The 26,450-nt window shown below is 33.6% G+C and overlaps 1 protein-coding gene across 4 annotated transcripts; it reads left to right on the top strand.

The window, feature by feature from the left end:
- The first annotated feature begins 10,295 nt into the window (after positions 1-10,295).
- Positions 10,296-26,450, top strand: LOC127557855 (uncharacterized). Of its 4 annotated transcripts, none has more exons than XM_051991141.1 (4): positions 10,296-10,860; positions 11,825-11,945; positions 21,841-22,785; positions 26,319-26,450. In XM_051991141.1, the coding sequence occupies exons 1-3, from the start codon at positions 10,813-10,815 to the stop codon at positions 22,359-22,361; spliced, it is 690 nt and encodes a 229-aa protein (XP_051847101.1). In that variant the 5' UTR covers positions 10,296-10,812; the 3' UTR covers positions 22,362-22,785; positions 26,319-26,450. The 4 variants fall into 4 exon arrangements, 3 of the variants coding, with proteins under 3 accessions (XP_051847101.1, XP_051847100.1, XP_051847102.1); XM_051991140.1 differs by having other exon boundaries at positions 26,199-26,450; XM_051991142.1 differs by lacking the exon at positions 10,296-10,860 and adding an exon at positions 10,869-10,968 and having other exon boundaries at positions 26,199-26,450.

Genomic DNA, 26,450 nt, shown 5'->3' with positions numbered 1-26,450 from the left:
CAAAGCTCTGTCCCCTAGATTTGAATGTAAGAAGTGACTAAGACTTTCAGCTCATTTTACAAATGAGAAATTGAGGCAAGAAATAAAGACCTGACATAGCTTTCTAGGGGCCTTTAATTTCTGATTACTTAAGAACATTTTTAAAAGCCCAGCCACATGCAATTGGGGTCCTTAAAAGTTGGTGAATGTCTAATGACAATTTGAGTCACTATATGCCCTACTGATTAGCCAAATATGGAGTTTAGAAGAGGATTTGAGAGAAGGCAGGGGAGCCTTCCAAAAATGATCAACCCAAGTGCTGCTGCAGATATCTTTATTTCTGTGCTAAAGGTAACTAAACCTTTAATTTTTTTAGTAATAGATTTTTATTTTCAAAATATATGCAAAAATAGTTTTCAATTTATATTCCAAATTTTTTCTCCCTCCCTTCCCCGCACCCCCTCCCCTAGATAGCAAATAATCCAAAATATGAATAAACCTTTTATTAATTGTTGTTTCCTCTTAATCCAACATCAAATGAAAAGGAAATCAGTCCTTTACATTGTCTTGAAATAAAGAACTATGAGATACCCATCAATTGGAGAATGGTTGAGTAAATAGTGGTATATGAATGTTATAGAATATTATTGTTCTGTAAGAAATGACCAGCAGGATGAATACAGAGAGTCTTGGAGAGACTTAAATTAATTGATGTTAAGTGAAATGAGCAGAACCAGGAGATCATTATACACTTCAACTTCCATCAGATATTGCTTCAACAGCAATACTATATGAGGATGTATTCTGATGGAAGTGGATATCTTCGACAGTGAGAAAATCCAATTCAGTTCCAATTGATCAGTGATGGACAGAATCAGCTATACCCAGAGAAAGAACACTGGGAAATGAATCTGGACTACTTGCATTTTTGTTTTTCTTGCCAGGTTATTTTTACCTTCTGAATCCAATTTTTCTTGTGTAACAAGAAAACTGTATAAATATGTACACATATATTGTATTTAAGATATACTTTAACATGTTTAACACGTATGAGACTACCTGCCATCTAGGGGAGGGGGTGGAGGGAAGGAAGAGAAAAGTTGGAACAGAAGTGAATGCAAGGGAAAATACTGAAAAATTACCTATGCATATGTTCTGTCAATAAAAAGCTATAATTTAAAAAAAAGAAATAAATAACCATGATTCTGAAGAAAATTGACTGTAAACATGGCAAAACGATGTATTTTGCTAAGTGTGGCTGGAATTTTTCACTGAATCACAACAGCCATGTTCTATGCATGGGACAAAAAGGACACTATTCCTTTTCATGCTCTTCCAAGAAGTTGAGATATTGGCAATGCCTAAAGAGTCTTTATGTGACTATATGTGAGGCCAATAAAACTTGTTCCCATCAAGTTTGGCAATAAATTAATTGATCCTACTTGGGTTTCATCATTCGTCTTAAACAGAAGGAACTTTTACTCCAGGAGTAAATTTTATTTATTTTTTATTAAAATTATTTATTAAATTATTTAAATTATATTTATTATATAATATATTATATTATCATATGTAATATAGTAAATGTATTATTATATATTAAATTAAATTATTTATTAAAATTGTTTTTTTTTTCTTTTGTGAGGCAACAAAGAGATTAAGTGACTTGCTCAGGATCACACAGCTAGGAAGTTTTAAGTGTCTGAAGTCAGGTTTGAACTCAAACCCTCTTGATTCCAGGGCTGGTGCACTATCCACTTGCCATTTAACTAGCCCTCCACAGGTTTCTTACACAGATAAAATCACAGATCCATATTCCCCAATTTTTTTTAAACCCATCTAAACATATGTGTTGAGTGCCATTTTGCACAATCTTAGTGTAATACTTTAGATAGATAATGATTTATATAGACTTTTGTCAACTTGCAAGCGAATCTAATACCATATGCCACATAACTCTCTGCCCTTCATATTTCAAATAGATATGCAAAGGAAATATAAAAAAGCCAGAGATAGGGTAGGGACTGGACCTGTGATTTCACTGGTATAGGAAACTCCCAGTAGGGTGAAGAGGGCCAGTACTGAATAGGTCCAAGTATAGGAAGAGTCTGGTCCAGATATTATTTGAGATTTACTCTCTGTAAGGACATGCAGTTCAAAGCATTGACTCACCATCTCCCAACAATGAATGAAAAATATGCTCGAGATAACTTTAGAATAATCTTGGTGAAGAATGCATGTAACAGGAACAAGGTATCATGAACTATACAATTTACAACTCTGTTATGATAGGTACATTGTTTTTGCTAGTTACTGCTATTTACAACTGTTAATATTACTGCAAGTTACTGCTTAAAGTTAATGTCAAACTGAAATGTCAAAGTATGATATATACATTAACCCTGGAATGTACATAGTACAGCTGGAAATATCTGGTGTTAATGCAAAATTAGCTTAATTCTGGTTTTAATCCTGGCATTATGTAACGCTAGCTTAAAGAATATATAAACTTTGGCTCTCAGATTAATAAATGGACTGCTCATTCTGATGGACCTGGCCATCTTCAGCAATGAGATGAACCAAATCAGTTCCAATGGAGCAGTAATGAACTGAACTAGCTACTCCCAGTGAAAGAACTCTGGGAGATGACTAAGAACCATTAATTGAATTCCCAATCCCTATATTTTCACCTGCCTGCATTATGGATTTCCTTCACAGGCTAATTGTATAATATTTACGAGTCCAATTCTTTTTGTACAGCAAAATAACAGTTTGGTCATGTATACTTATTGTGTATCTAATTTACACTTTAATATATTCAACATCTATTGGTCATCCTGCCATCTAGGGGAAGGGGTGGGGGGAAGGAGGAGAAAAATCGGAACAAAAGGTTCGGCAATTATCAATGCTGTAAAATTACCCATACATATAACTTGTAAATAAAAAACTATTTAAAAAATAAGTGGACTGCTCAACAGATTCCCTCTTGACTGGTACATCATCATATCCAAACTCATACAGTCATCCTATTCACTGGAGCTGGACTCCTACAGTAAGGAAACTCCACAGTTCTACCAATGAAGGTTATCACCTCCTTTGAAACTTAGAATGTTATGATCAATTCTGACAGACAATTCTGATCTAACAATGAGATGATTCAGGCCAATTTCAATGATCTTGTGATGAAGAGAGCATCTGCACCCAGAGAGAAGACAATGGGAACTGAATGTGAACCACAACATAGTATTTTTACTCTTTTTGTTATTGTTTGCTTGCATTTTGTTTTCTTTCTCATTTTTTTCCTTTTTGACCTGATTTTTCTTGTGATAGTTGTGATAATAGTTGATAGTTGTGGAAATATGTATAGAAGAATTGTACATGTTTAACATATATTAACATTTGCCATTTAGGGGAAGGAGTGGAAGGAAGGGAGGAAAAAAAATAAGGTTTTGTAACAGGGAGTATTGAAAATTATCCATATATTGAAAATAAGCAGCTTTAATTTAAAAAAAAGAAGAAAAAGAAACTTATAATCTTAATTAGCTGTTTAACTCGTAGAAAGGTTAAATTTTCCTGGGTTACATAGCCAATAGATTTTGGAATTGTAACATGAAAGCCAGAATTCTCTATTAATTAACCCATGTTGCCTCTCATAAAAGGTCATATCAGAATGATATAGGAGCATAGAAGTATGTACCTTTCTCAACTATGACTAAGAGAGAAAAGAAAGAGAGATTCCAATTTCAACTACATGAAATTAAAAACAGGCAGAACAAAATAATAGAGATCTGGTCTTGAAACCAAAACACCTAAGTTAAAGTTGATTTGCTTTGTATAACCTTGAAGTCACTTTTCTGAATGCTAGATAACTCTTTAAGATTGAACTGCATACAGAGTGAAAATTGTTGTTTAATAGTTTTCAATCTCTTTGTGACTCCATTTGGAAATTTCTTTAAAAAGATACTTGTAGTGATTTGCCATTTGCTTTTTCAGCTCATTTTAAAAATGAGAAATTGAGGCAAACAGGGTTAAATAACTTGTCTAGGTCCATATAGCTAATAAGTGTCTGAGGCCAGATTCGGCCTTAATTAAAATTAAAACTGAACTTCCTGATTCCAGGTTCTATCCACTGTGACACCTAGCTTCCCTAGGGAATTTCCTCACCTGGGAATTTCTTATATAAGTAAAATCATAGATATAATTCCCATTCTAAAATTTAAAAAGTCTATGCATATGTAATATCAGTGAAAGTAGGATAAGAAAAAAGACCATCAGTTGGGGAAAAATTTTTGTCAGCTACCTCTGATAAAGGCCTGGTATAGCCCCCAAAAAGGAAACTAACACAAAACTAATACAGGCAACCAAAGACCATTGTCTAATAGAAAAGTTGTCAAAAAATCAAAATAGTTTTCAAAAGAATTGCCAATTACCATCAAATATGTGAGGGGTATAAGAAGTTAGGTTTCCACAGATATCAAAACAGGATGAAGGGAGGAGTATCTTGTTAAAGATATCTTCAAATGATCATCCTATGAGTCAAGGAACTGGCTAAACAATAAAGTTCCTGTCAAAAGGACTCAGGCTTAAACCAACCCAAATCAGCCAGGGTCAATAAAAGGACACAAGCTCTGTCTCTCTTTGCCAGTCAGACTCCTTTCAGTCTAATAGATGGAATAGATGAATAAAAAGGATTGTAAACTGACCAATTGTAACTTTGATTTTAATTTGGATTTTAAAGCCAAACAATTGTAACTAACTCTGAGTATAAATCCAACCAATCTGAACCTTGAAGGGGAGAGCTAAGGAACCAAACTAACAATATAAAGCTTGCTCCTGATTCTATATTTGGTATGTCCCCCTTGGGAATACATCTGCTTCTCACACAAATTGAATATAAAGGATTTCTTTTTCACTCTAAAAAAGTGTTGCTTGTAACACTATTCTTGGAAAAATTGCAACCAGGGAAGCTGTGGGCAGCAGCAGCTCATTCCAGGTTTACTCCCTGATCCTGCTAAGTTCTGCCAAGGTCTTTTGATAACAACTTGAGGGTTCAACTGGGACCCCTTGAGATCCCTAGATGGCTGCCACAGGGATGACCTGGATGAGGAGCATTCCTACTAATTTTTTGCTAATCCTCTTCTGGTTCCTGAAGGGCTGCACACAGGATCCAAGACATCAGTGTTGACCTAGCAGAGTTACTGAACAAATCCAGGAAAGAAGAAACTCTCTAGCTGAACATCCAAATTGATATACAGAATAAGTATAATAAATAGGAGCAGCCAGGTGGATAGAGCACCAGCCCTGAAGTCAGGAAGACCTGAGTTCAAATCTGGTCTCAGATGCTTCCTAGTTGTGTGATCCTACACAAGTCACTTGACCCCAATTGCCTCAGGGGGAAAAAAAAAAAAAAGAAAGAAAGAAAGAAAAAAAAAAGACTAATAAATAAAATTTGTGGCAATAGTAGTTTTTGTTGGTCCAGGATCCTACCCTAAACTAGACCAGCCCTGTTAAGGACCTTAGGAGGAAGAATCTTAGGATGGGAAGGAAAACTAATAAATAAAGGCATATGGGAAAGAGGTCGGTAAGACTCCCCTCCCCAGAATTATCCAAAATAGTCCATAGGGGAAAGAATAAAAGTAGGATTGAGTAAATACTAGGTGATCTAGGATCATTAGAGTGTGGAAACATTCCTCTAATAGAAGGTAAAATAGGAAAGGAATAATTCTGTACTAGATAGAAAAAAAATTTAAAGGCAGTGTGTGTGTGTGTGTGTGTGTGTGTGTGTGTGTGTGTGTGTGTGTTGTCTTCTATTTTAAATCTCAGTCAGCTGTAATACAAATGAGAAGACATGGCCAGCTAGGTTTTTTTTTTTTTTAAAGCTTGCTTTCTCTGTTTCTGTGCTCTGTCTCTCTTTGCCAGTCAGACCCCTTTCAGTCTAAAATTTCTTTCTCTTTATGATTGAAACTAAGTTGAATTTTTTGAGAGATAAAAACAGCCTCTAAGCTTCTCTCTTTTGGAGGAATTGAGGAATGGCCAGGTCACTACTTGAGATGATATGTGTAATCCAGCCTCTCCAAAGAATGGTTGGCTCTCCAAAACCTCCACTCCATGTGCTTAGTTTCTCTCTAAATGGATTCCTGCATCCCCAAGTCCCAGAATCCTAAAATTCTTCCCATTGTAGAAGGGTATGATTTATCTGCACATGGCTAGGGGAACTCTAGGGGAATCCACTTTACATTTTGAAATCTTTCCCCCTTTTCTATAGAAGCAGTAAAATACAAGCCATCCACATAAGTTTGAGGGAGAGTACAAAGTTTGGGGGGTAACTTACCAGGGAACTTTGTTTTAATACCACACCCCCACATTTTTTTTGGCTTGAAGTCAAGTCAAATACATTTAAATTTCTAGTAGCAACACTTCAATATTAATATACACATTTCTAAAATCTTATTTCCAAGTGATCCAACTGAAAGTAATTCTAATCATATACAATTTAAACACACAGAAATTTGGGTTACATTTTGGGGAGAAAACTCATCTTTCTCCTCAAAAAATCCACTCTTTTAGACTCCCTGAAATCTTTTAAATGGAACGGAGACACAGGCTCCAGGTCTCAAATGGTTTACTGATAACAAGGTTATCAGCCCTATGGGAAAAGCTTGGTCCTAGGTATAAAATTCCCTTACACTGGTGAAATAGTTTTAAAATTTCTTCACTTTGGAATTTATGAAAATTCTTGATTAGAATTTTTGGGAGTACATCTGAAAATTAGGATTGAAAACTGTATACTAGTTATTTGTATAGTTTCATATTTTTACTTTAGATCAGTTGGCCCAGGAAGATGATGGCATAGTCCACCCTTACCCCATGGGATGTGGCTGCTCCTTAGCCCAGGTCTGAGCCCTTTTCTTGGGGAGGAAGAGAGAAGGAAAAAAAAAACTCAACTCACTCTCAAACATCCCCATCCCTGGCCCCATTGCTGATTAAGTAAAATTTCTTCCATTAAAGGGATATCATCCATCTAAAATCTGGCTGCTTATCTCAGGGATAGATTATTTCTGTAATGTTGAATATCTATTTAGATAAAATGTTGTTTTTACTGCTTAGTAATGCAAAGAACTTCTAAGAGAAGTTTGTTAAATTTCTGGCTATGCAAATTCTCTGAAAACAGTTATTTCAAAACTCATTACTTCTATCATGGTTTCCATCTGTCTTCTAAAGTATTTAATATTTATTAAATGCATCGTGTTCTCATTGTTTAATGTATATGATAACAAATGTGGAGCTGTAGCTTTCTTAAAATACCTAGGGCAGGATTTGAGCCTGATAATGTTTGTTCTTTTGCAAGTTTTCCTGCACCTGGTTTTGACTGTGTCCTAAAGGCATGTGAAAAGAAAGCATGACATGAAAATGTCTCCCATCATATCAACTTTGAGATGGTTTAGGTTAGACACAATGATTTGTAAGCGTTTTTTGTCTTTTTTAGATCTAAAGTTTCTAATGTGGGATTTGGCTAGATGAGAGAAAAATTTTTTGTGTCTATAACTAATAGTATTTCTTGTAGATTGAATCCAGGTATGAATGAGGACCAATAAATGAGAAAACCTACATCACAGATTAAAACCATAAGTTACTCAGAGGGATGCCATCTGGACAAGAACTGGGAGGACAAAGTTGACCTCTGCTTAAAGTCAGTTTCTTCTGAATAAGTTTCCCAGTGGTATTCCTTTTTATAAGAATGATTCCCATCTATTCCCAAGTCTGGCAATGGAGTGGAATTCATTTGCCATTTTCATAACTGAAGTCAAACTAAGGATGCTTTTTCCTGTCCCTGATTTTTCTCTTTTACAACAAATTTCTATACTCAGAGCAAGTGGTCAGCTTAAAAGCCATGAAAAAAAAAACATCAATTTTATTTAAACTAATGGGGAATAACATATATTTGTCCTATGTGTCCTGTGGCAAATATGTTTTCTTATAACTAACTTACTTGATATGAAAAGCTGCTGGCCAATCTATATTTGCCTCTCCTTGTACATCCTGTAACAGATTCTAGCAAAGAGGGGACAAGTTTCTTCCCCTTTGGATGGTTTTAAACATCTTCAGGCCAGCTTCTAATCCCAGAGACAAGCCAGTGGAAACTTCTCCTAAACCTACATCAGGCTACAAAGAATGCTCTTCAGTCTCTTGTGAAGCTAGGAGAAACTATTAGGTAAGATTATCAGATATACCCAAGATCTGATATTTTGTGTGCAAGTGACTCCTGAAAGTCTCATTAAACCCCCTCTTCTAAAATCTATTCAGAGGAGTGATACTTTTCTAGGAAAAAACTGGTAAGGAAACTTTACATATATGCCTCTTGTAGAAGTTTAGGTTAATTAACATCTTGCTTTTTGCCAGGGGATTTTTCTCATATCCTTGTTACAGAAAGGTTGGATGCCTCTATTAGTCTGAAGGGAACCTCTTTTCTGAAAATTACTTTTGGGTTAAACATAACCTCAGCACCACAAAGCAGTCTCCTTCATGGGAGTCTTGGCTACTCTCCTCACTTGGCACCTCACTTCTAACAAACATCCCAGGCTTACAGGGGTCTTTTTTTTCTTAAATAGGCTTTTGATGGAGGTTCCTGGAAACCCAGATCTCTGGAGATTCAACCTCATCCTCTCTTTAATTATGGCTTCTGGGTTTTATCAACTGAGTACAAAATCTCTTCTTACAGATAATGCAGTCCCTATAAAAAGAGATGATGCCTAAGTCACTATTTGTAGGATCTTTAGGGCAGATATAATCATACTTCCCAAGAATGAGGGCTCTAATTCCAAGTACTCTCTCTCTCTCCTCTCCCTTCCTTCCTTTCTCCTTTCCTCCCTCCCTCTCTCTTTCTCATTCTCTCTCCACCCCCTTTCTTTCTCTCTCACTCTCCCCCCAACCTTGTGCATATGCACACAGCCTTCCTGACGAACCTTGTGGTCTCATACAAGTGGGGAATGACTTTTTGACCAGACTACAGGCTGTATGAAGAAACTTCTTTAAATATTTCTGAAGGTTTTATCAAGAGAAATACTTCTGATTGAAGTCCTCCTCCCAAACCTGTCATCATCTTTATCCAATACCTGAGTGGTTTTGAGCACTTTGGCACACGTAACCTTGTCTACACAATCGACTTCTTTACATTTGCAATGCTACTGTTCCTAATCTCTGCTTGTTAAATATATTTTTTTCTCTTAGACTTTGGTCAATTCTAACAATTAGCATTGGACAAATGTATTGACCAGCTTCAGGGATCTAACTAAGAAATCCACTGAATGATGATTCAATCAGTTCCTGGCACACCCCTCCAAACTGTGACTCTATGGGATGGGTTTATGGGACTGAACCTATGGGATGATTTAGATCTCCCCATTATCAATAGGAAATAATTTCAGAAGATGAGATCATTGCTCCATATTCCAAAGGACTTTGGGACCCTTTGGTTTGGGGAGGAACAGGAACTGATATGTGAATGGATCCCAAACTTTTTAGAGTCTGAGTGGATTCCTAGTATGGAATCAAATTCCTGCTGCTGGGAATATAATCAAAGGACTGCCAAGACCAAATTTCATCTATATATACCAAAATGTGCATAGCAGTCAGCACTTTTTGTGATAACAAAGAATTGGAAACAAAGTGGCACATAGTGATTGAGGAATACTTAAAAAACTGTCCTGCATGAAAGCACTGGAACAATAAATGTGAGAAATTTAAAGAAATATAGATTTGTATGAACTTATATGAACTCAAAAACAAAGTAAGCAGAAGGGGGGGCAGGAAAAGGGGGGAAATGAATTCACTGTGCTGGCTAGTTTTGCTTTTTAGATAATTGTTTTTTTTAAGGGAATGATAATTAGGTTGGATATGGGCAGGGAGAGATATATTTAAAATTGGTTGTTATAGAAATTTTTTTAAGTTATCAAAATTTAAAATGTAATTAAGAATGAAATTGTAAATATTTGCAACTGTAATGTTAGTTGGTATCCATAAAATATTAAAAGAATCAGAGGAAGTCACCAAGGCACTGGAGTATATATTCAGTACATACTTTAGTCTACGCAGGTAGAAAGGAGCAGAATCAGAATTCTCCATTAGTAGAGGTAGTATTTATACTAGATGAAATCATGGAGCCATACTTCAAATGACCATAGTGAATACTCTGTAGAGGAGGAGGGGTTAGGAAAAAATGCTGCTTGATACATTATGATAAGTTAAGTAAAATCGAAAAAGTTTATTAAGTAAATGGAGTTCTTCGGGTAACTTAGTCTTGGGGGAGGGGGAGTTGGAGGAAATAAAGGCCCACACAAATCAGAAGTGACATTTATTTAGCATTTGAAGATGTTGAAAAAAAATATTAGTCATCTCACTGGAATTGACTCCCAATCACTGTAAAAGGTAGGGGTACTGCTAAAGGTATTAATTATGCTTTGGGTTTTTTTGGTTTTGGCTTGGTTTGGTTTGGTTTTGAGGATTTTTAATCATAGATTTATTGATCTGACTGTCTACATGCCACTCTTGCCCCGGCACAAACAGAACCTGGTTTAGACATCTTGTGGTCAAGATGATCTGCTAGCCTTTCACTGGGGCGGGGTCAGTGGAGGTGGGTGTCAAGTTGGGCGTAAGAGGGATGCGCATCACAAGGACTCTGAGCTGAGATGCCCTCCCCCACCCGAGAGGAAGGCAGACTCTAGCCCCGCCCCCAGTTGTGCTCACACCTAAGTGAAGTGAGCTCGAGCTAACTCTGGGGGTGTCCAGCCAACGTCGACGGGTTAACCTCACCTAGAGCCCCCCAACTCTACTGCTATGGCCTTTTCCTCAGTTCTGAGACTGGGCCGAGAAGTGGTACTGAAGGTAAGGTCAGGAAAGTTCTGTGTAGGTAGTGGGAGCCATTAGGACCTCTGAGGTGGAGAGCTCAGCATGGGATTTCTCGGCTGTGATGAGCGCAGGTCTTCTCCCCAGGTGCGTTAGGCTTGGAGGGAAAGGGGGAGGGGGAGGGGAAGAGGAGAGAGGAAAAGAGAACCTGTGCGCATGTGCTGCAATAAACGAAGGTCGTCTCTGCTGGATGTGATGTCACGTGAGTCTTGCCTTGCCAGTAACTACGCTAATTTGCCTTTGATGTTATATTTTGGTGCATTAAAAGTAGAACTTAATCCATTTAGCCAGAGCAAGAACAAAATTTCCCCATCCTATTTGACATCCCCTTCTTTAATCACAGAAGCTTTGTGAGATTTGTAAACATCTTTGTCAGCCCAATTAGTTCATAATTTAACTGATGAAAATGTCTTTTATCTTCAATTTATCGAGGGAAGAACTTGAAGTCAGATTTGGTTAAATCAGTTTACCCAAGTTAATACCAGTTTTTGGCAATGACACACCCTGTTTTACATAAGCCAGAGAGAAACTAGATTGTGTTTTGCCAAAAGAGCCTACAATAGAATGTGAATATGGGGATCAGTAAAATCTGGGTTCCTAAGCATTAGCATAAAATAGTTTGTTAATAAGGGAAAGTAATAAAATCTGAGGTGCCAAATCACACAATTTGATTTAGAGCTTATAAACTTTTACAGAACGATATTTGGGAGATTTTTTTTTTAACCATATTTACTTTCTGTAAAGCTTTGTAAAACATTTGATTTTTTAATTTGCTGAAGTTGAAAGCAAAAATAAGTGACAATATTTTGCAGATAAACCTTAGATTTTTATCAGTAAAAAGATATAATTTTTTTTCTTATCCTACAATTCAACAATAATAGCTTACATGAAATTAATTGATTGAAATTGTAATAAGAAATGCCAATACTTTTTTTTTTTTCAGACCACAGAACTAAAAGCATGGGGGCTTCGAGAATTTGCTTCAACAGTTTTCCCCTCTATAAAATCGGGAGACAGTGAAAAGGAAAAACAAAAGAAGTCTAAATTGCAACAACCACCAAAAAGTAAGATTATTATAGTAACAAAAAGAAAGTTCTACAAAGTATAAATAAAACTATGCATAGTCATTTAAAATAGCATTAAATTATGATTTTTCATTTTCTCAAGTCAGATATTAACTCTATAACTGAAATTTAGGACCATATAAGACAACAGTCTATTGTTCTACTATTCATCTTTTAGTGCTGTTCTGAATCACTTCTTTGTATTCTGTTGCTATTGTTTCAATGTTACAACATTGTATGTGTTATGCTTTCATTTCTAATGGAATTCAATATTACAATGAACCAGGTTTCTTATTACCCTGCTTTTTAAAATTTTAATCTTGAAATATTTGTGTCCTTTAAATCTCATGTGTCTTTTTTTTTTTTTCATTATTAATCACCTTTCTTTAATGTATATGCTATTCTCTGGGGGTTTTTATAGTGTAAGGATAAGATACACTTGTGATTCATTGTTTTGATGAGTCTCATTATACTATCTCCTTCTTGGTTCCTTGAGCAATTTACCTTTCCATGTAACCTTCTATGCTTTCTTCCTCTCTTTTTCTCAGTGACTTTTTTTTTCATAGAAAATCATCAACCAAAGCATGAGGACATTGGGCAGAGTCTTTTGAACTCTATTCCCTTTTCTTAACATCAGATTTTTTTTTTTAATCAGTACAATTAGCATTTACAATTAAATGTGAATTAATTTAAATGAATACAATATAACTTTTTTTCATGTTTATTACTACCCATAAACAACTTTTTCCTTTCTTTCCCTCTTATAATAAATATACAAAACAAATCAGCATAGATTGTATTTGAAAATGCATACCTAGTTATGTTCTGCTACTCTTACATCTTTCTCTTTGGGTGGAAGGTATTTTTCTTTCTCAGTCATTTGAAGTTATCATTGGATACCATTTTGGTAATTTTCTGATCTTTTACAGTTTCTCCTCCTTCCATTATTGTTTTAGTTCTCCTGATTCTATACATTTTGCTCTGCAGTATTCATAAGTCTCTGTATTTCTTTGAGTACTTCATATTTCATCATTTTAAAGATAATGTTAAAATTAGGAATCTTGGTTTTCTGTATAATGCTCAGATTAAAATCAGTAAAATTATGTTCATGTACTACAGTTTTTTTTTTTTTTTTTTAGCATTTCGCTATTTGTTGAATACCTGTTTTGTTGAATTCTTTACTAGAACAAGAATTGTTCCTACAAAACAAATGTACACACACATAATCATACATATTTTTGTGACCTTGATCAATATCATTGGGTCTGTAGATATATATAATTAGGTGATATTTTAAGTATAGTTCCATATTGTTTACCAGAATAGTTGAACCAGTTTCACAGTTCTAGTGTGTCTGACTACAATATACCTCCCTCCTTATATAACTATGTAGCTTATTTTCATTTGGGAGACAGAATGTTGTTTATGAGGAACATCTAGTAGATCTAAGAGGATGTAGAGGGGGAGGTAAATAAGAAGACAAAGGAAAGGCAATAAAGAGACCAGGTTAATAAGGGTGGTTTATTTTTGAGCTAAGAATTAGACAAGGTTAGTGACCTTATCAGACCTACATTTTTAGAAAAACTCTTTGGTGGTTGATTGGAGAAAGGATTAGAGTGGATGGAGACTTGTGGTAGGGAGACCAGCCAGATTTCCTGGCTTGAGGTGATGAGAGAGAGGGCATATATATATATGTAATTGCTATATGTTTTAACCTTAGTGAAGGTAGAAACAATACAGTGGTATTATTTAATCGGGAGTCAATTTTAGGGGGGTTTTCTTGAAGTTTTTTTCTATAGTATTTTATTTTTCCAAACACATGTAAAGATAGTTTTCAACATTCATTTCTTTTTTTAATATTTTTTCAATATTGACCTTTCCAAAACCTTCTATTCCAACTTTTCCCCTCCTCCCTTCTACTCCTTCCTCTAGATAACAGGTAGTCCAGTTTCATGTTAAATGTGTTAAAGTATATGTTAAATCCAATATATGTATACATATTTATACAGTTATCTTGCTGCACAAGAAAAATCAGATCTAGAATGAAAGGAAAAAACCTGAGAAGGAAAACATAAATGCAAGCAAACAATAACAGAAAGAGTGAAAATGCTATGTGGTGGTCCACACTCAAGTCTCACAGTCCCCTCTTTGGGTGTAGATGGCTCTCTTCATCACTGAACAAGTAGAACTGGTTTGAATTATGTCTTTGTTGAAGAGAGCCACATCCATCAGAATTGATCATTATATAATCTTATTGTTGCCATGTATAATAATCTCCTGCTTCTGCTCATTTCACTTAGCCATCAGTTCATGTAAGTCTCTCCAAGCCTCTCTATATTCATCCTGCTGATCATTTCTTTTAGAACAATATTCCATAACTTTCATATACCACAATTTATTCAGCCATTCTCTAATTGATGGGCATCCATTAAATTTCCAATTTCTAGCCACTACAAAAAAGGCTACCACAAACATTTTTGCACAAGTGAGTGCCTTTCCCTTCTTTACGATCTCTTTGGGATATAAGCCCAATAGTAATATTGCTGGGTCAAAGGATATGCAGTTTGATAACTTTTTGAGCATAGTTTCAAATTGCTCTCTAAAATGGTTGGATTCGTTCACAATTCCACCAACAATGTATCAGTGTCCCAGTTTTCCCACATCCCCTCCAACATTCGTCATTATCTTTTCCTGTCATCTTAGCCAGTCTGACAGGTGTGTAGTGGTAACTCAGAGTTGTCTTAATTTGCATTTCTTTGATCAATAATAATTTGAAGCACCTTTCCATATGACTAGAAATAGTTTCAATTTCTTCATCTGAAAATTGTCTCTTCATATCTTTTGACCATTTATCATTTGAAGAATGGCTTGAATTCTTACAAATTTGAGTCAATTCTCTATATATTTTGGAAATGAAGCCTTTATCAGAACCTTTGACTGTAAAAATGTTTTCCCATTAACATTCATTTCTATAAAATTTTGTGTTCCAAATTTTTTTCTCTTTCTTCTCCTCACCCTCTCCCCAAGACAGCAAGCAATCTGACAAATCATGCCAAATTTGGCATGTTATACAAGAAAAATCAGACAAAAAGAGGGGGGGAAAACCATGAGAAAGAAAAAGCAAACAAACACAAAGATGAAAATAGGATATTTCAATCTATTGACTCTCCATAGTTCTCTCTCTGGATGAGGATGTCATTACCATCCTAAATCTCTTGAAATTATAAATTTTAGTGGTTTGCTATGGAGGAGGAAGGGGACTAAGCCAATTTCCTCTGTTCAGAGTTATTCAGAGAATTATCTTGGTTGTTATTCAAAAGTTATTGCCTTTTCTCTTCAAAATTATCTTTTCATTGTGTCATATTTGTATTCAACTCTGTTGTTCTCTCCTTCTATATTTTTGGGGGTAGACTTAGTACTTTGCTAGTACTTTCCATACATATTTTTAAATTTTTCTAACGATGACATTATTACCTTCTCTTAACACTTTTTTTAGAAAAGAGATTATTTCTTATTGAACCATTCTAGAAATTTTTGATTTTCTTTTTTGAACCATTCTAGGAAATTCTTTGATGGTTTTATTTTTGGGGGGATTCCACAGAGTTTTGAACCACCAGATATTAGTTTGATTTTTTTATTTTGTAATACTTAATTTTTAAAATTTTGTAATTCTTTTCATGTTATTCTTATTTTAGTATCCTCTGTTAATTTGACTGCTTGTAATCCAGTTTTTAAAATATAACTTTATTGATATCTTTTGTTTTTGTATCACTTAAGTTTTCCTCATATTCCTTCAATTACTGTTGTCCTAGAGATCCATCTTTTATAGCAGTATTTTTTAAAGAAAGGGAATAAGAGAAAGATACGACTATTCTGATCAATACTTTGAAAAAAATCTAAAAATTATGCAATCTACCACACTTGTGGTCTTCTCACATCAGCCAAGAAAAGTGTGTTTTCATTTGGGGTGTAAGAGGGCCTGCCAACTCCCATTCCTCTCCTCCCCCCGCCAGCCTTGGACATCGCACAGGGCATGGTCCAGGTAATCTGAGGGTAGCCTTTTAAGGGTGAACAAGATAGTGCTGGGAAGAAGGGGGTCCCACCTAAGGAGTAACGTGGCCCAGGAGAGGCGTGCTGTACCTTAGAGGGGAGTACCTTGAATATCCTTATTAGGAAAGGAATGCACACTACATATCTACATGTAGCTTCTGGTAGAGAATCATGTATCTACTATAGGCTAGGATGTGATTACGTGTGTAGTAGTAACTAGAAACAAGCACCAAGATGATAAAAGGACCTGCAGTCTTTGTAATAAACGGATTCTCACACCACCCCTCATTACTCACAGTCTTCACCATTTCAGGTAGATAAGCAGTGCTGGTCACATAAGACCTGTTCCACTCAGGAGTTAGGGCCAAGACCCCTAACATTGGGGCATAGTTGTTCTTTGAAATTTTACAACGTTTATTTTAAATTCTACTCTTAATTGTTGTTCTTTCCATTTACATTGTTTTGTTGGTACTATTTAATCTTTGCTCTGCATCAGTTCATGGGAATCTTTTTCATCCTTCTCTATATTCATCTTATTCCTTGTTTCTTACATTATAGTAATATTCCATTATGTTCAATACCACAATTTGTTTAGTCATTCCCCAATTGATGGGCATCTATTTTGTTTCCAATTCTTTGCTACCATGAAAAGTACTGTGACAAATATGTGGGTGTTTATAGGAACTTTTCTCTTATCATTGACCATATGGATATTTTATTCCATTTAATTACAAAGTTTCTTAGCATTTTCTAAAATGATTGTCCCCAATCACAATTCCATTAACAATTTTCCAACATTAACTTTTCCTGTCCATTGCTAATTTTTGCCAATTTTCCTTTATTGGAAGTATTTTTCTTTGACTCTTAACAGTTTGCCATTCTTTTAAGAGTTATTTGTTTGCATTTGGTATTGGCTAAGGAATAGATTAATTGATCAGTGGAATAGATTAGGTTCAAAGGACAAAACAGTCAATAACTATAGCAATCTAGTGTTTGACAAACCCCAGCTTTTGGGATAAGAACTTACTGTTTGACAAAAATTGCTGGGAAAATTGGAAACTAGTATGGCAGAAACTAGGCATCGACCCGCACTTAACACCTTACACCAAGATAAGGTCAAAATGGGTTCATGACCTAAACATAAAGAATGAGATTATAAATAAATAAATAAATTAGAGGAACACAGGATAGTTTACCTCTCAGACCTGTGGAAGAGGAAGGAATTTATGACCAAAGAAAAACTAGAGATCATTACTGATCACAAAACAGAAAATTTTGATTATATCAAACTGAAAAGGTTTTGTACAAACAAAACTAATGCAGACAAGATTAGAAGGGAAGCAATAAACTAGGAAAATATTTTTACAGTCAAAGGTTCTGATAAAGGACTCATTTCCAAAATATATAGAGAATTGACTCTAATTTATAAGAAATCAAGCCATTCTCCAATTGATAAATGGTCAAAGGATATGAACAGACAATTCTCAGACGAAGAAATTGATACTATTTCTAGTCATATGAAAAGATGCTTCAAGTCATTATTAATCAGAGAAATGCAAATTAAGACAACTTTGAGATACCACTATACACCTGTCAGACTGGCTAGAATGACAGGGAAAGATAATGCAGAATGTTGGAGGGGATATGGGAAAACAGGGACACTGATACATTATTGGTGGAGTTGTGAATACATCCAACCATTCTGGAGAGCAATGTGGAACTATGCTCAAAAAGTTTTTAAACTGTGCATCCCCTTTGATCCAGCAGTATTACTACTGGGCTTATATCCCGAAGAGTTACTAAAGAAGGGAAAGGGACCTGTATGTGCCAAAATGTTTGTGGCAGCCCTCTTTGTAGTGGCCAGAAACTGGAAACTGAGTAGATGCCCATCAGTTGGAAAATGACTGAATAAATTGTGGTATATGAATATTATGGAATATTATTGTTCAGTAAGAAATGACCAACAGGATGATTTCAGAAAGGCCTGGAGAGACTTACGTGAACTGATGCTGAGTGATATGAGCAGGGCCAGGAGATCATTATATATTTCAACAACAATACTATATAATGATCAATTCTGATGGACCTGGCCATCCTCAGCAATGAAATGAACCAAATCAGTTCCAATAGAGCAGTAATGAACTGAACCAGCTACGCCCAGTGAAAGAACTCTGGGAGATAATTAAGAACCATTACATTGAATTTCCAATCCCTATATTTTTGCTTGCCTGCATTTTGGATCTCCTTCACAGGCTAATTGTACAATATTTCAGAGTCCGATTCTTTTTGTACAGCAAAATAACAGTTTGGTCATGTATATTTATTGTGTATCTAATTTATACTTTAATATATTTAACATTTACTGGTCATCCTGCCATCTGGGGGAGGAAGTGGGGGGAAGGAGGGGAAAATTTGGAACAAAAGGTTTGGCAATTGTCAATGCTGTAAATTTACCCATACATATAACTTGTAAATAAAAAGCTATTTAAAAAAAAGAGAGAGAGAGTTATTTCTTTGGGGCAACTAGGTGGCGCAGTGGATAAAGCCCCAGCCCTGAAGTCATGAGGACCTGAGTTCAAATTTGGTCTTATACACTTAACAATTCTTCGTTGTGTGACCCTGGACAAGTTAGTAAATGTCTGAGGCTGACTCAGGGAGATAAATCTTTTGACTCTAGTCCTGGCTGGTGCTTTATCCACTAAGCCAGTTAGTACCTAGCTGCCCTTTGACCACTTATCCATTCAGGAATGAATGGGCTCTCTGGGCTCTTAATTGAATTTTTTTAATAATTGAATTTTTTTAATAATTGAATTTTTTTAATTAATGGGCTCTCTGGGCTCTTAATTGAATTTTTTTCTTCAAAATCTTTGGTGGTTGTAGTCATTTTCTCCTTTATTCATCCTGTCACATTCTGACTTCTTCCCTCTTGATGCTGTGAATTCTGACTAGAGTGTAAAATCCTTAGCTTCAATGATCTACATACTGGTATTACTCACTGACTGAAAGAGTCTTAAGTAGTTTAAAAGCTGCATTCATGTATAACTTGTTCTATTTCTTTCATATTGAATTTGTTTCATATAGGTTTTTCCAAGTTTCTCTGAAACTATCTCCATCATTTTCTTTAAAAACAACAATATTCTATTTCACTCATATACCCTAATTTGTTCAGGGTCAAGAATATCAGTGGAATAAATGAAAAAAATTGTGAAAGAAGACAGCCTAGGATACCTATTTCAAATTATATTACAAAGTTATAATTGTTAAAACAATCTGAAACTGTCTAAGACATGGAGTGGTGGATCAGTGGAATAGATCAGGTACACAATACATGGTAGAAAATGACTATAATAATCTAATATTAGATAAACCCCAAAATCCAAGTGTTTGGAGTTAAGAACTAAGAATTCACAACACATACCAAGGTAATGTCAAAAAGGATATATGATTTAGATGGTAAAAAATGTTATCAATAAGCAAATTAAGGGAACATGGGAAAATATATGTCAGATCTATGAATCAGAAAAGAGTTTATAACCAAACAAGAAATAGAGAAGATTTTAGTAATAAAAATAATAAAATCAATAATAATTTATAAAAAATAATAAAAACAAAAGTAAAAGTAAAAAAGATTAAAGTAAAATAGATAATTTTGATTCCATGAAATTAAAAAATATTTTGTACAAAGACAACTAATGAAGGCATAATTAAAAGGAAATATGAAACAGGGGGAAGGGAGCTTTTTGCAGCAAATTTCTTTGATTAAAAATGTCATTTCTCAAATATATAGGAAACTGAGCCAAATTTATAAAAATTAAGAGCCATTCCCCATTTGATAATTTGATCAAAGGATAAGAACAAATATTTTTCAGAAGAAATCAAAGATATGATAGTCACACACAAAAAAATGCTTTAAATAACCAATTATTTTATTCATGGCCAGCAGACTCTTCATGATGCCATTTAGGATTTTGTTGGCAAAGATATTGGAATGAGTTGTCATTTCCTCCTCCATTTCATTGGACAGATAAGGAAAGTGAGGCAAACAAAGTAAAGTGACTTGCTCGGGTTCACAGAGCTGATTGATGTCTGAGGCTGAATTGAACTCAGGTCTTCCTGATTTTAAGGCCTGCTCTCTATCTAGCATTTTTAAATGAATTTTTAAAAATCAGTGCAAAAATTTGCTTAAGTGTAATTAGGAAGTAGTTTTTAAAAATTAAAATATATGCCTACATATATTTAAAAACCAACTAAATGAATAAACCCACACAAGTCCTATTTTTTTTGCCTTCCTCTTTGATCCTTGAAGAAATTAGTATTCTATAGAAATACTTGTCACCTCTCTCTGTCTTAGAATGTTAGCACTTCATTGTTTCATCCTTTCCAATTCCTCAAAAGGTTATTCCTTTCTTGGTTCCTTTTGTGTCTTATATTTGCATTTCAAAGACTCTACTGTGCTCTAGCCTTTTCACAGGAATATGGGAAAAGTTCACTATTTTAGTAAAAATCCATTTTTCCACCTTTAACTTTATACTTAAGTTTTTCAGATTGAATTGTTTCAATTCACAAATCAACCTTTGTGTATGATGTATTTTTTCTTTTCTGTTACCCAGGGTTTTTTGGTACTTGAAATTTGTCTTTTTGCTGGTCAGCTTTTTTTTTCTTTGACTTGGAAGTTCTTGATTTTGGCTATGGCAGTCCTGGGGTGGTTTGGGGGCTGGCGAGGAGGGGGGAGGGGAGGGGAGGGGGAAAGAAGGGATGTTTATAAATTCTTTTCCTTTTTTTCACTATTGCCCTCTGATTCTAATAGATATAGACAATTTTCATTCATAATTTCTTGAAATATGATAGCACATTGTCATAGTTCTTAGTAAGTCTTACATTTCTTTAATTATTTCTCCTTGACCTGTTTTCCAGGTCCTTTGGAACGTAGATATTATCTATATAAATATGTTAGATATCTTAAATTTTCTTCAAGTTTTCCAGTTATTTAGCCTTTTTCTGTTATTTTTATTCTTTTGGAGCCATTGAGTTTTGTTAGCTTCATTTCATTTTTCATAGTCAGTTTCTTGACTCAGATTTTCTATTTTCTGTTGTCAACTATTTTTTTCCTTTCACTTTTTTCCCCTGAGCTCTTTTTTCACTTTTGATTTCATTTCTTTATCTCAAGCTTCAATTTTTCTAGCAACTTTAAAAAGTCTTTGTATTCGGGTGATTTTTTCCCCCTGAGATTTTGCTTATTCTTTTTGTTACTTTTCTGAGTTTCATTTATGTAAAATTGCTCTTTGACCCATTAATATTTCTTCACTGTGTGTTTTCTATCTTATTCTGTCTACTAATATTTTATGGTAATAGTAGAAAATGTCTGGCTAGTTGAATCACTAATTAACTCATTAGTAATTGTTCATTGTTTCTATTACTATATATATTATACTAAACCTTTTTTTCTTTCCACTATTGAAGAAAAATATTTCAGTAAAATCTGCTATTGTGTATTATGTATTCACAGATTTTTTTCCCCTATGTTTTATGTTGAACAGCTTTACTTTGATTTTTTTTTTTTTTTGCATTATGAAGACAGTCCTTTAGATTTACTCAAATGAATATAATACGAATATTAGGTAAAAAATTTATAAGTTTTTTGATTGTTATATATGTATCCTGACCTCCAAGCAGCATAGATATTTTGATATCTGAATAAATGGTTTTTAACTGATTTTCATGCATTTAGGTGCATATTAATCCACTAAGCTGTGGTTTATTTTATAGTTTTAAAAATATTCAAAACTGCATAAGAAAATTATATTGGATAAAAAAGATTAATATTCCTTTTTATGCCATTTCCTAGATGTAGTGGCACCAAAGGAAGGGATCAAGCTATTACCAACCCCAAGAGCTGAATTTCCCCAAAAATTATCATCAACTAATTCTTGTCCATTAGCTGTGAATAAAGACAAGACCATAGTTAATATTAATTCTGATGACATCAAACAACCGATAGATGAAGAAATTGGAAAACTTTTGCCAGAAAAGACTGTAGTTGAATTTCCACAAAAAGTTTCACCTTCATTCAGAGCAAAGGATACTTATTTAGAAAATCACCAAAAGATCCAGAAACCAGCTGAAGTTGATTTAGCATCTTCTTCATCTGACTCAGATTCTGATAGAGAAGATAGTGTCTCAGAAATTGTCTTGAAACTTAAGATTACCATCAGAACTAAAAGAGAGTTTCCACAAGGAGATACTTTTGAGCAGAAGGCCCAAAGAAATTTGAGATTAACCAAGAAGACCCACTTCCAAAAAGTACGCATGGACTCTATATGTGTGGAGAAACCTCATCAATCAGAGATGAAAATCACTGTTGAATGATCCGAAGCCTATAAAGAGCTTCCCAATATCACCCAAATCAGAAGTCTTTTAGAGAACAAAGTACAAAAAGAGGCACATTTGCAGAATTCTTTATTTGAGTTGAATTAAATGACAAAAAAAAACCCCAAAATCCAAAAAACCAAAACAGTAGTTTCATCAACCCATTTAGGTATAGAAATAAAACTGTTGATAACAAAGGAAGAAAACAGGAAAGAGAAACCAACAGTTGTTGATTTTACAACAGACCATTTTAATAACAAAGACATTTTAGAGGAACAGGTACCCATCCTAAATTTGGAAGCATCTCTTCCTCAGACCAAAGAAGACATCTTAGAGGAAAATGTGCCTGCAGGAAATACTGGTACAAAGGAAGAAGTCTTTCCAAGGTTACCAATGAAGTTCAAAAATCAAGTCATCATACTGGGTACAATTTTAATTTGTCAAAGCATTGTTATGTCATTGAGAGGTTTTCATGATAAAAAGAATTATTTTTAAGTTTATAAATATACATTTTATTTAATTGCATTGTTACCAAAAAATGACGAATTTCTCTGGTTAGCAGATGTATTCATCTCTTTGCTAATTATATAATACTTCGGACAGATCTACAATATTTTTAATGTATATTTCTATTTGGAGAGGAAAGGTGACATAGTAATCTGGATTGTATAAGAAATAAAATTTTTGAACATTGACAGCTTTCTTCCTTGCTTTAACTTTTAAAAGTAGGGCATAGTCATGTATTTTCATGTCATGTCATTGTGACTAAATGATCATCTAGTTAAGCAATATCATTTAAAAACAATATGGTCTTTGGTTTCATTATAATTGTTTTTTATGCTTACTAGTTCAAAGTATATTTCACCTAAGTGTCTAAGGTATATATGAAGGGAAGGTATATAAGTTACTGAGCAAGTAACTTTTGTTTACCTTTGTTTCTCTCATTTGTAGGAAAATACTAATAGCACCTACCTCACATGTCTGTTGTGAGGGTCAAATGAAATGATATTTGTAAAACACTTTGCAAACCTTAAAATGCTATATAAATGCTATCTGTTTTAATCTCACAGCATCCCTGAGAAGAAAAAAAAGCAATCTCATTTTTAAAAGGTTGCAAGCCTAACCTTTTTTTGTGATTGCAGGCTTAACATGTTTTTGTACTCTACACTGTATTGTTTTCTCTGCTTTAACACAGAAACAGTATTGAGACTTGATATTTTTTGTTTCTAAGATTTATTTTTATAAAATAATTTTGGATAAAATATATTTTTTAAAAAGTCAAATGGTTATTAACACCTTGCTCGCTATAGTTTAAATTTTTCTTTTCTTTGAACACTAAATTGGAAAGCTTCCTATAAATTTTAAGTGTGTATGCTACTTTAAAAAAAATTCAGGGTGAGGTATTTAATACATTAATGGCTTGGATTGTGTGTTATGATGTTTTACATATGTATATATGTATATATACATATATATACATACATATATATATAGTATTGTTCTTTTGGTGTCTCTATAGTTAGATAGTTCTAAGTACTACTATTTTATACTACTCTAAAATACAATAATGTTTACTAATAAGATTATTTGCTGCTTCTCTATACAACTTAATTAAAAATCTCTTCTTGCCCACTAACTTATGTGCTATCTTTATGTTTATATTTCCTTTATAAATTGTAACGTGTTTACTAAATTTATGTATTTTCTGTGCTCTTATGTTTGTTTTTTGTTTTTTTAACTTTATTCTAACATCATGCATGTAATGCTGTTAGCTTACAAAACTTGCTCAGGATTGCAAAAATATATATATGTGTGTATATATATATATATGTGTGTGTGTGTGTGTATATATATATTTCTGTTACTTCCATTTTAAAATATCCTCTGGATTGGATAGTAATACTAGAAATTTAGAAATAAGGTTAATTATATTCTGTGAGTTCAATATCCTGTGAGTACCGTGTTTTTTCAGTTAGCAAAAATGTCTCTATTTACATGGAGAAAATTCCTTGAGGATATATGTTCTTTGTAAGATCTCTTTTCTCCCCTTCTGTTAAGTCTAAAAAAGACATGAAAATTTAAAAGGGAAAAGATATGTAAAATTGATTTTTTTTTAAAGAAATAAGATTTTTCTATAATTTTGAATCTTTTTCAAAATGACATAGCTAAATATATTCAAGCATTATTTGAGGATTTAACTATGCAACAATGAAGACATTGGATATGTTTAGTTAATTTAAATTTCTTTTAACAATATTTTGTCACATTTAATTTAATTTAAACATAGAAGGCAAAGGAACAAAGGCTGTAATATCTGGGTTGAGACAACGTGATCTAATAGAAGTGGAGCCAGAGTGAAAGTTGGTAGGAATCTAAACTCAGACCTTCTGTATGTTTCTTAGCTAGAGATGTTAAACCCAAGAATAGAATCATAAAATCCTAGAGTAGAACCTGATTAAAATGTAATTGGGGATATTTAACAAAATAAAAATAGAATACAATATAAAGAATGTTAATTTGTGGTTTTCTAAATCAATATATGGGGTTCCCTGTGGGATAGGTTCTGTTTGAGTTTAACAGTTACCTAGGAAATTCACTTAATCTTAGCTTCTCTTTTTTATTCTCTATAATGGCGTTCATAATAGCTGTTTACACCTATCTCACCATGTTGTTGAGAATCAATTGTGAGACTATATGCCAGGCACTTTGTAAACTTTAAGTGCTATAGAAAAGTCAGGTATTATTCTTGGCTTCAAGAAACAGAAACTGAAGAGATATTTTTTATGAACTCAGTCTAGAAACTGTACTTTTAAATAAAAATATATTTCTTATAACTTTTATTTTATTTTCATCTTATGCAGCATGCTCAATTTCTGGAAAGCATGTTATTTCTCAGTTTTCAACCAGCAAGAAACTTATTTAAAGGGATTAAAAAAGAATTTATTAAGTGATTACTATATATAATGCACTGTACTCTACAATGTGCATACACATTTATGCTCTACATAAATAGAAAAGTAAGATAGTCCTTGTTCTCAATAAGCTTGCTTTCTAATGGGGAAGACAGCAAGTATAAGAAGTGTTAGATTCAAAGATGAACTTCTGAATGGGTGGGTGGAATGAGGACTATTGCTTAAAATATTTTTGTCAAATTTTTCAGACATTTCACTGTGTATTTCTGTATTTTTTGAATGAGGAAATAAAATTATGTTTTCTACCATTTAAAAACAAAATTTGAAAAGCAAAAAACACAGGTAAATCCAATAGCTGTAGTGATAATACTAGTGATTTTAAAAAAATATTAAATTATCTTATCTGTTAATTTTAATTATAACCAAGAAAATATTTATTGAAAACAGTTTAGTGATGAAATTTATCTAAATGTTCTGTAGTCATTGAGATTAAGAGAAAATAATTCAGCTTTTGTTGATTTTTTAAAAATTATTCCATTATTGTTTACCTGCATTTTCAAGCTTGCTAAATGTGCTTCTGTGAATTTGTTTGGCTAGTATATAAATCATGCAGCCATATGTTATTAGAAATATGAGGATATTAATAAGCAAATTTTAATGATATGATTAGTTACTAATTTGATCTTGAAAATGTTCATATTTTTTAAATATAAGTAAGACTAATTTCATTTTGCTTTGAAAACTGTTTTTAATAAGCATTCTTTTTTTAAAAACAATTTAGCAAATTTTAATTACATTGTAATGGATTAGGTATTTGGAGAATGTTTGCATATCTAAGTAGCTCAATACTTTAAATGATTTACTTATCCAAAAAGTAATTGAGTCTTCTATTCTTCAACTTAATAGCTTTATTTTTTCTCCACAGAGACTGAAAATGCTGAGGCATTTGAAAATTCTACCTACAAGAACCTAAAGCATCATGACTTCAACACTTATACCTTCTTAGATTTTAACCTGGATCTTTTGATTTTTAATTTTTATTTAGGTTACCTCAGCAATCTTCAAGATGAGAGTCCCCTAGACAACTGAATCAAAAGAAAAATTTCAAGTTTCTCTGTGATTCGACTTGTGAGTTGCTGCATTTTCTCTTCCATAAATAAAATCAATTCAAGAGTAA

The sequence above is a fragment of the Antechinus flavipes genome, chromosome 3 (assembly GCF_016432865.1).
Source record: "Antechinus flavipes isolate AdamAnt ecotype Samford, QLD, Australia chromosome 3, AdamAnt_v2, whole genome shotgun sequence".
Lineage (NCBI taxonomy): Eukaryota > Metazoa > Chordata > Mammalia > Dasyuromorphia > Dasyuridae > Antechinus > Antechinus flavipes.
The sequence above is the reverse complement of the archived record's forward strand: the minus strand, read 5'-3'. Positions and strand labels throughout refer to the sequence as shown.

What these genes read in the sequence shown, in the direction of transcription:
- LOC127557855 (XM_051991141.1), top strand. Translation starts at nt 10,813, where the DNA reads ATGGCCTTTTCCTCAGTTCTGAGACTGGGCCGAGAAGTGGTACTGAAG. An exon ending in GCCGAGAAGTGGTACTGAAG is followed by an intron (nt 10,861 to 11,824) that starts GTAAGGTCAGGA and finishes TTTTTTTTTCAG; the next exon opens with ACCACAGAACTAAAAGCATG. An exon ending in ATTGCAACAACCACCAAAAA is followed by an intron (nt 11,946 to 21,840) that starts GTAAGATTATTA and finishes GCCATTTCCTAG; the next exon opens with ATGTAGTGGCACCAAAGGAA.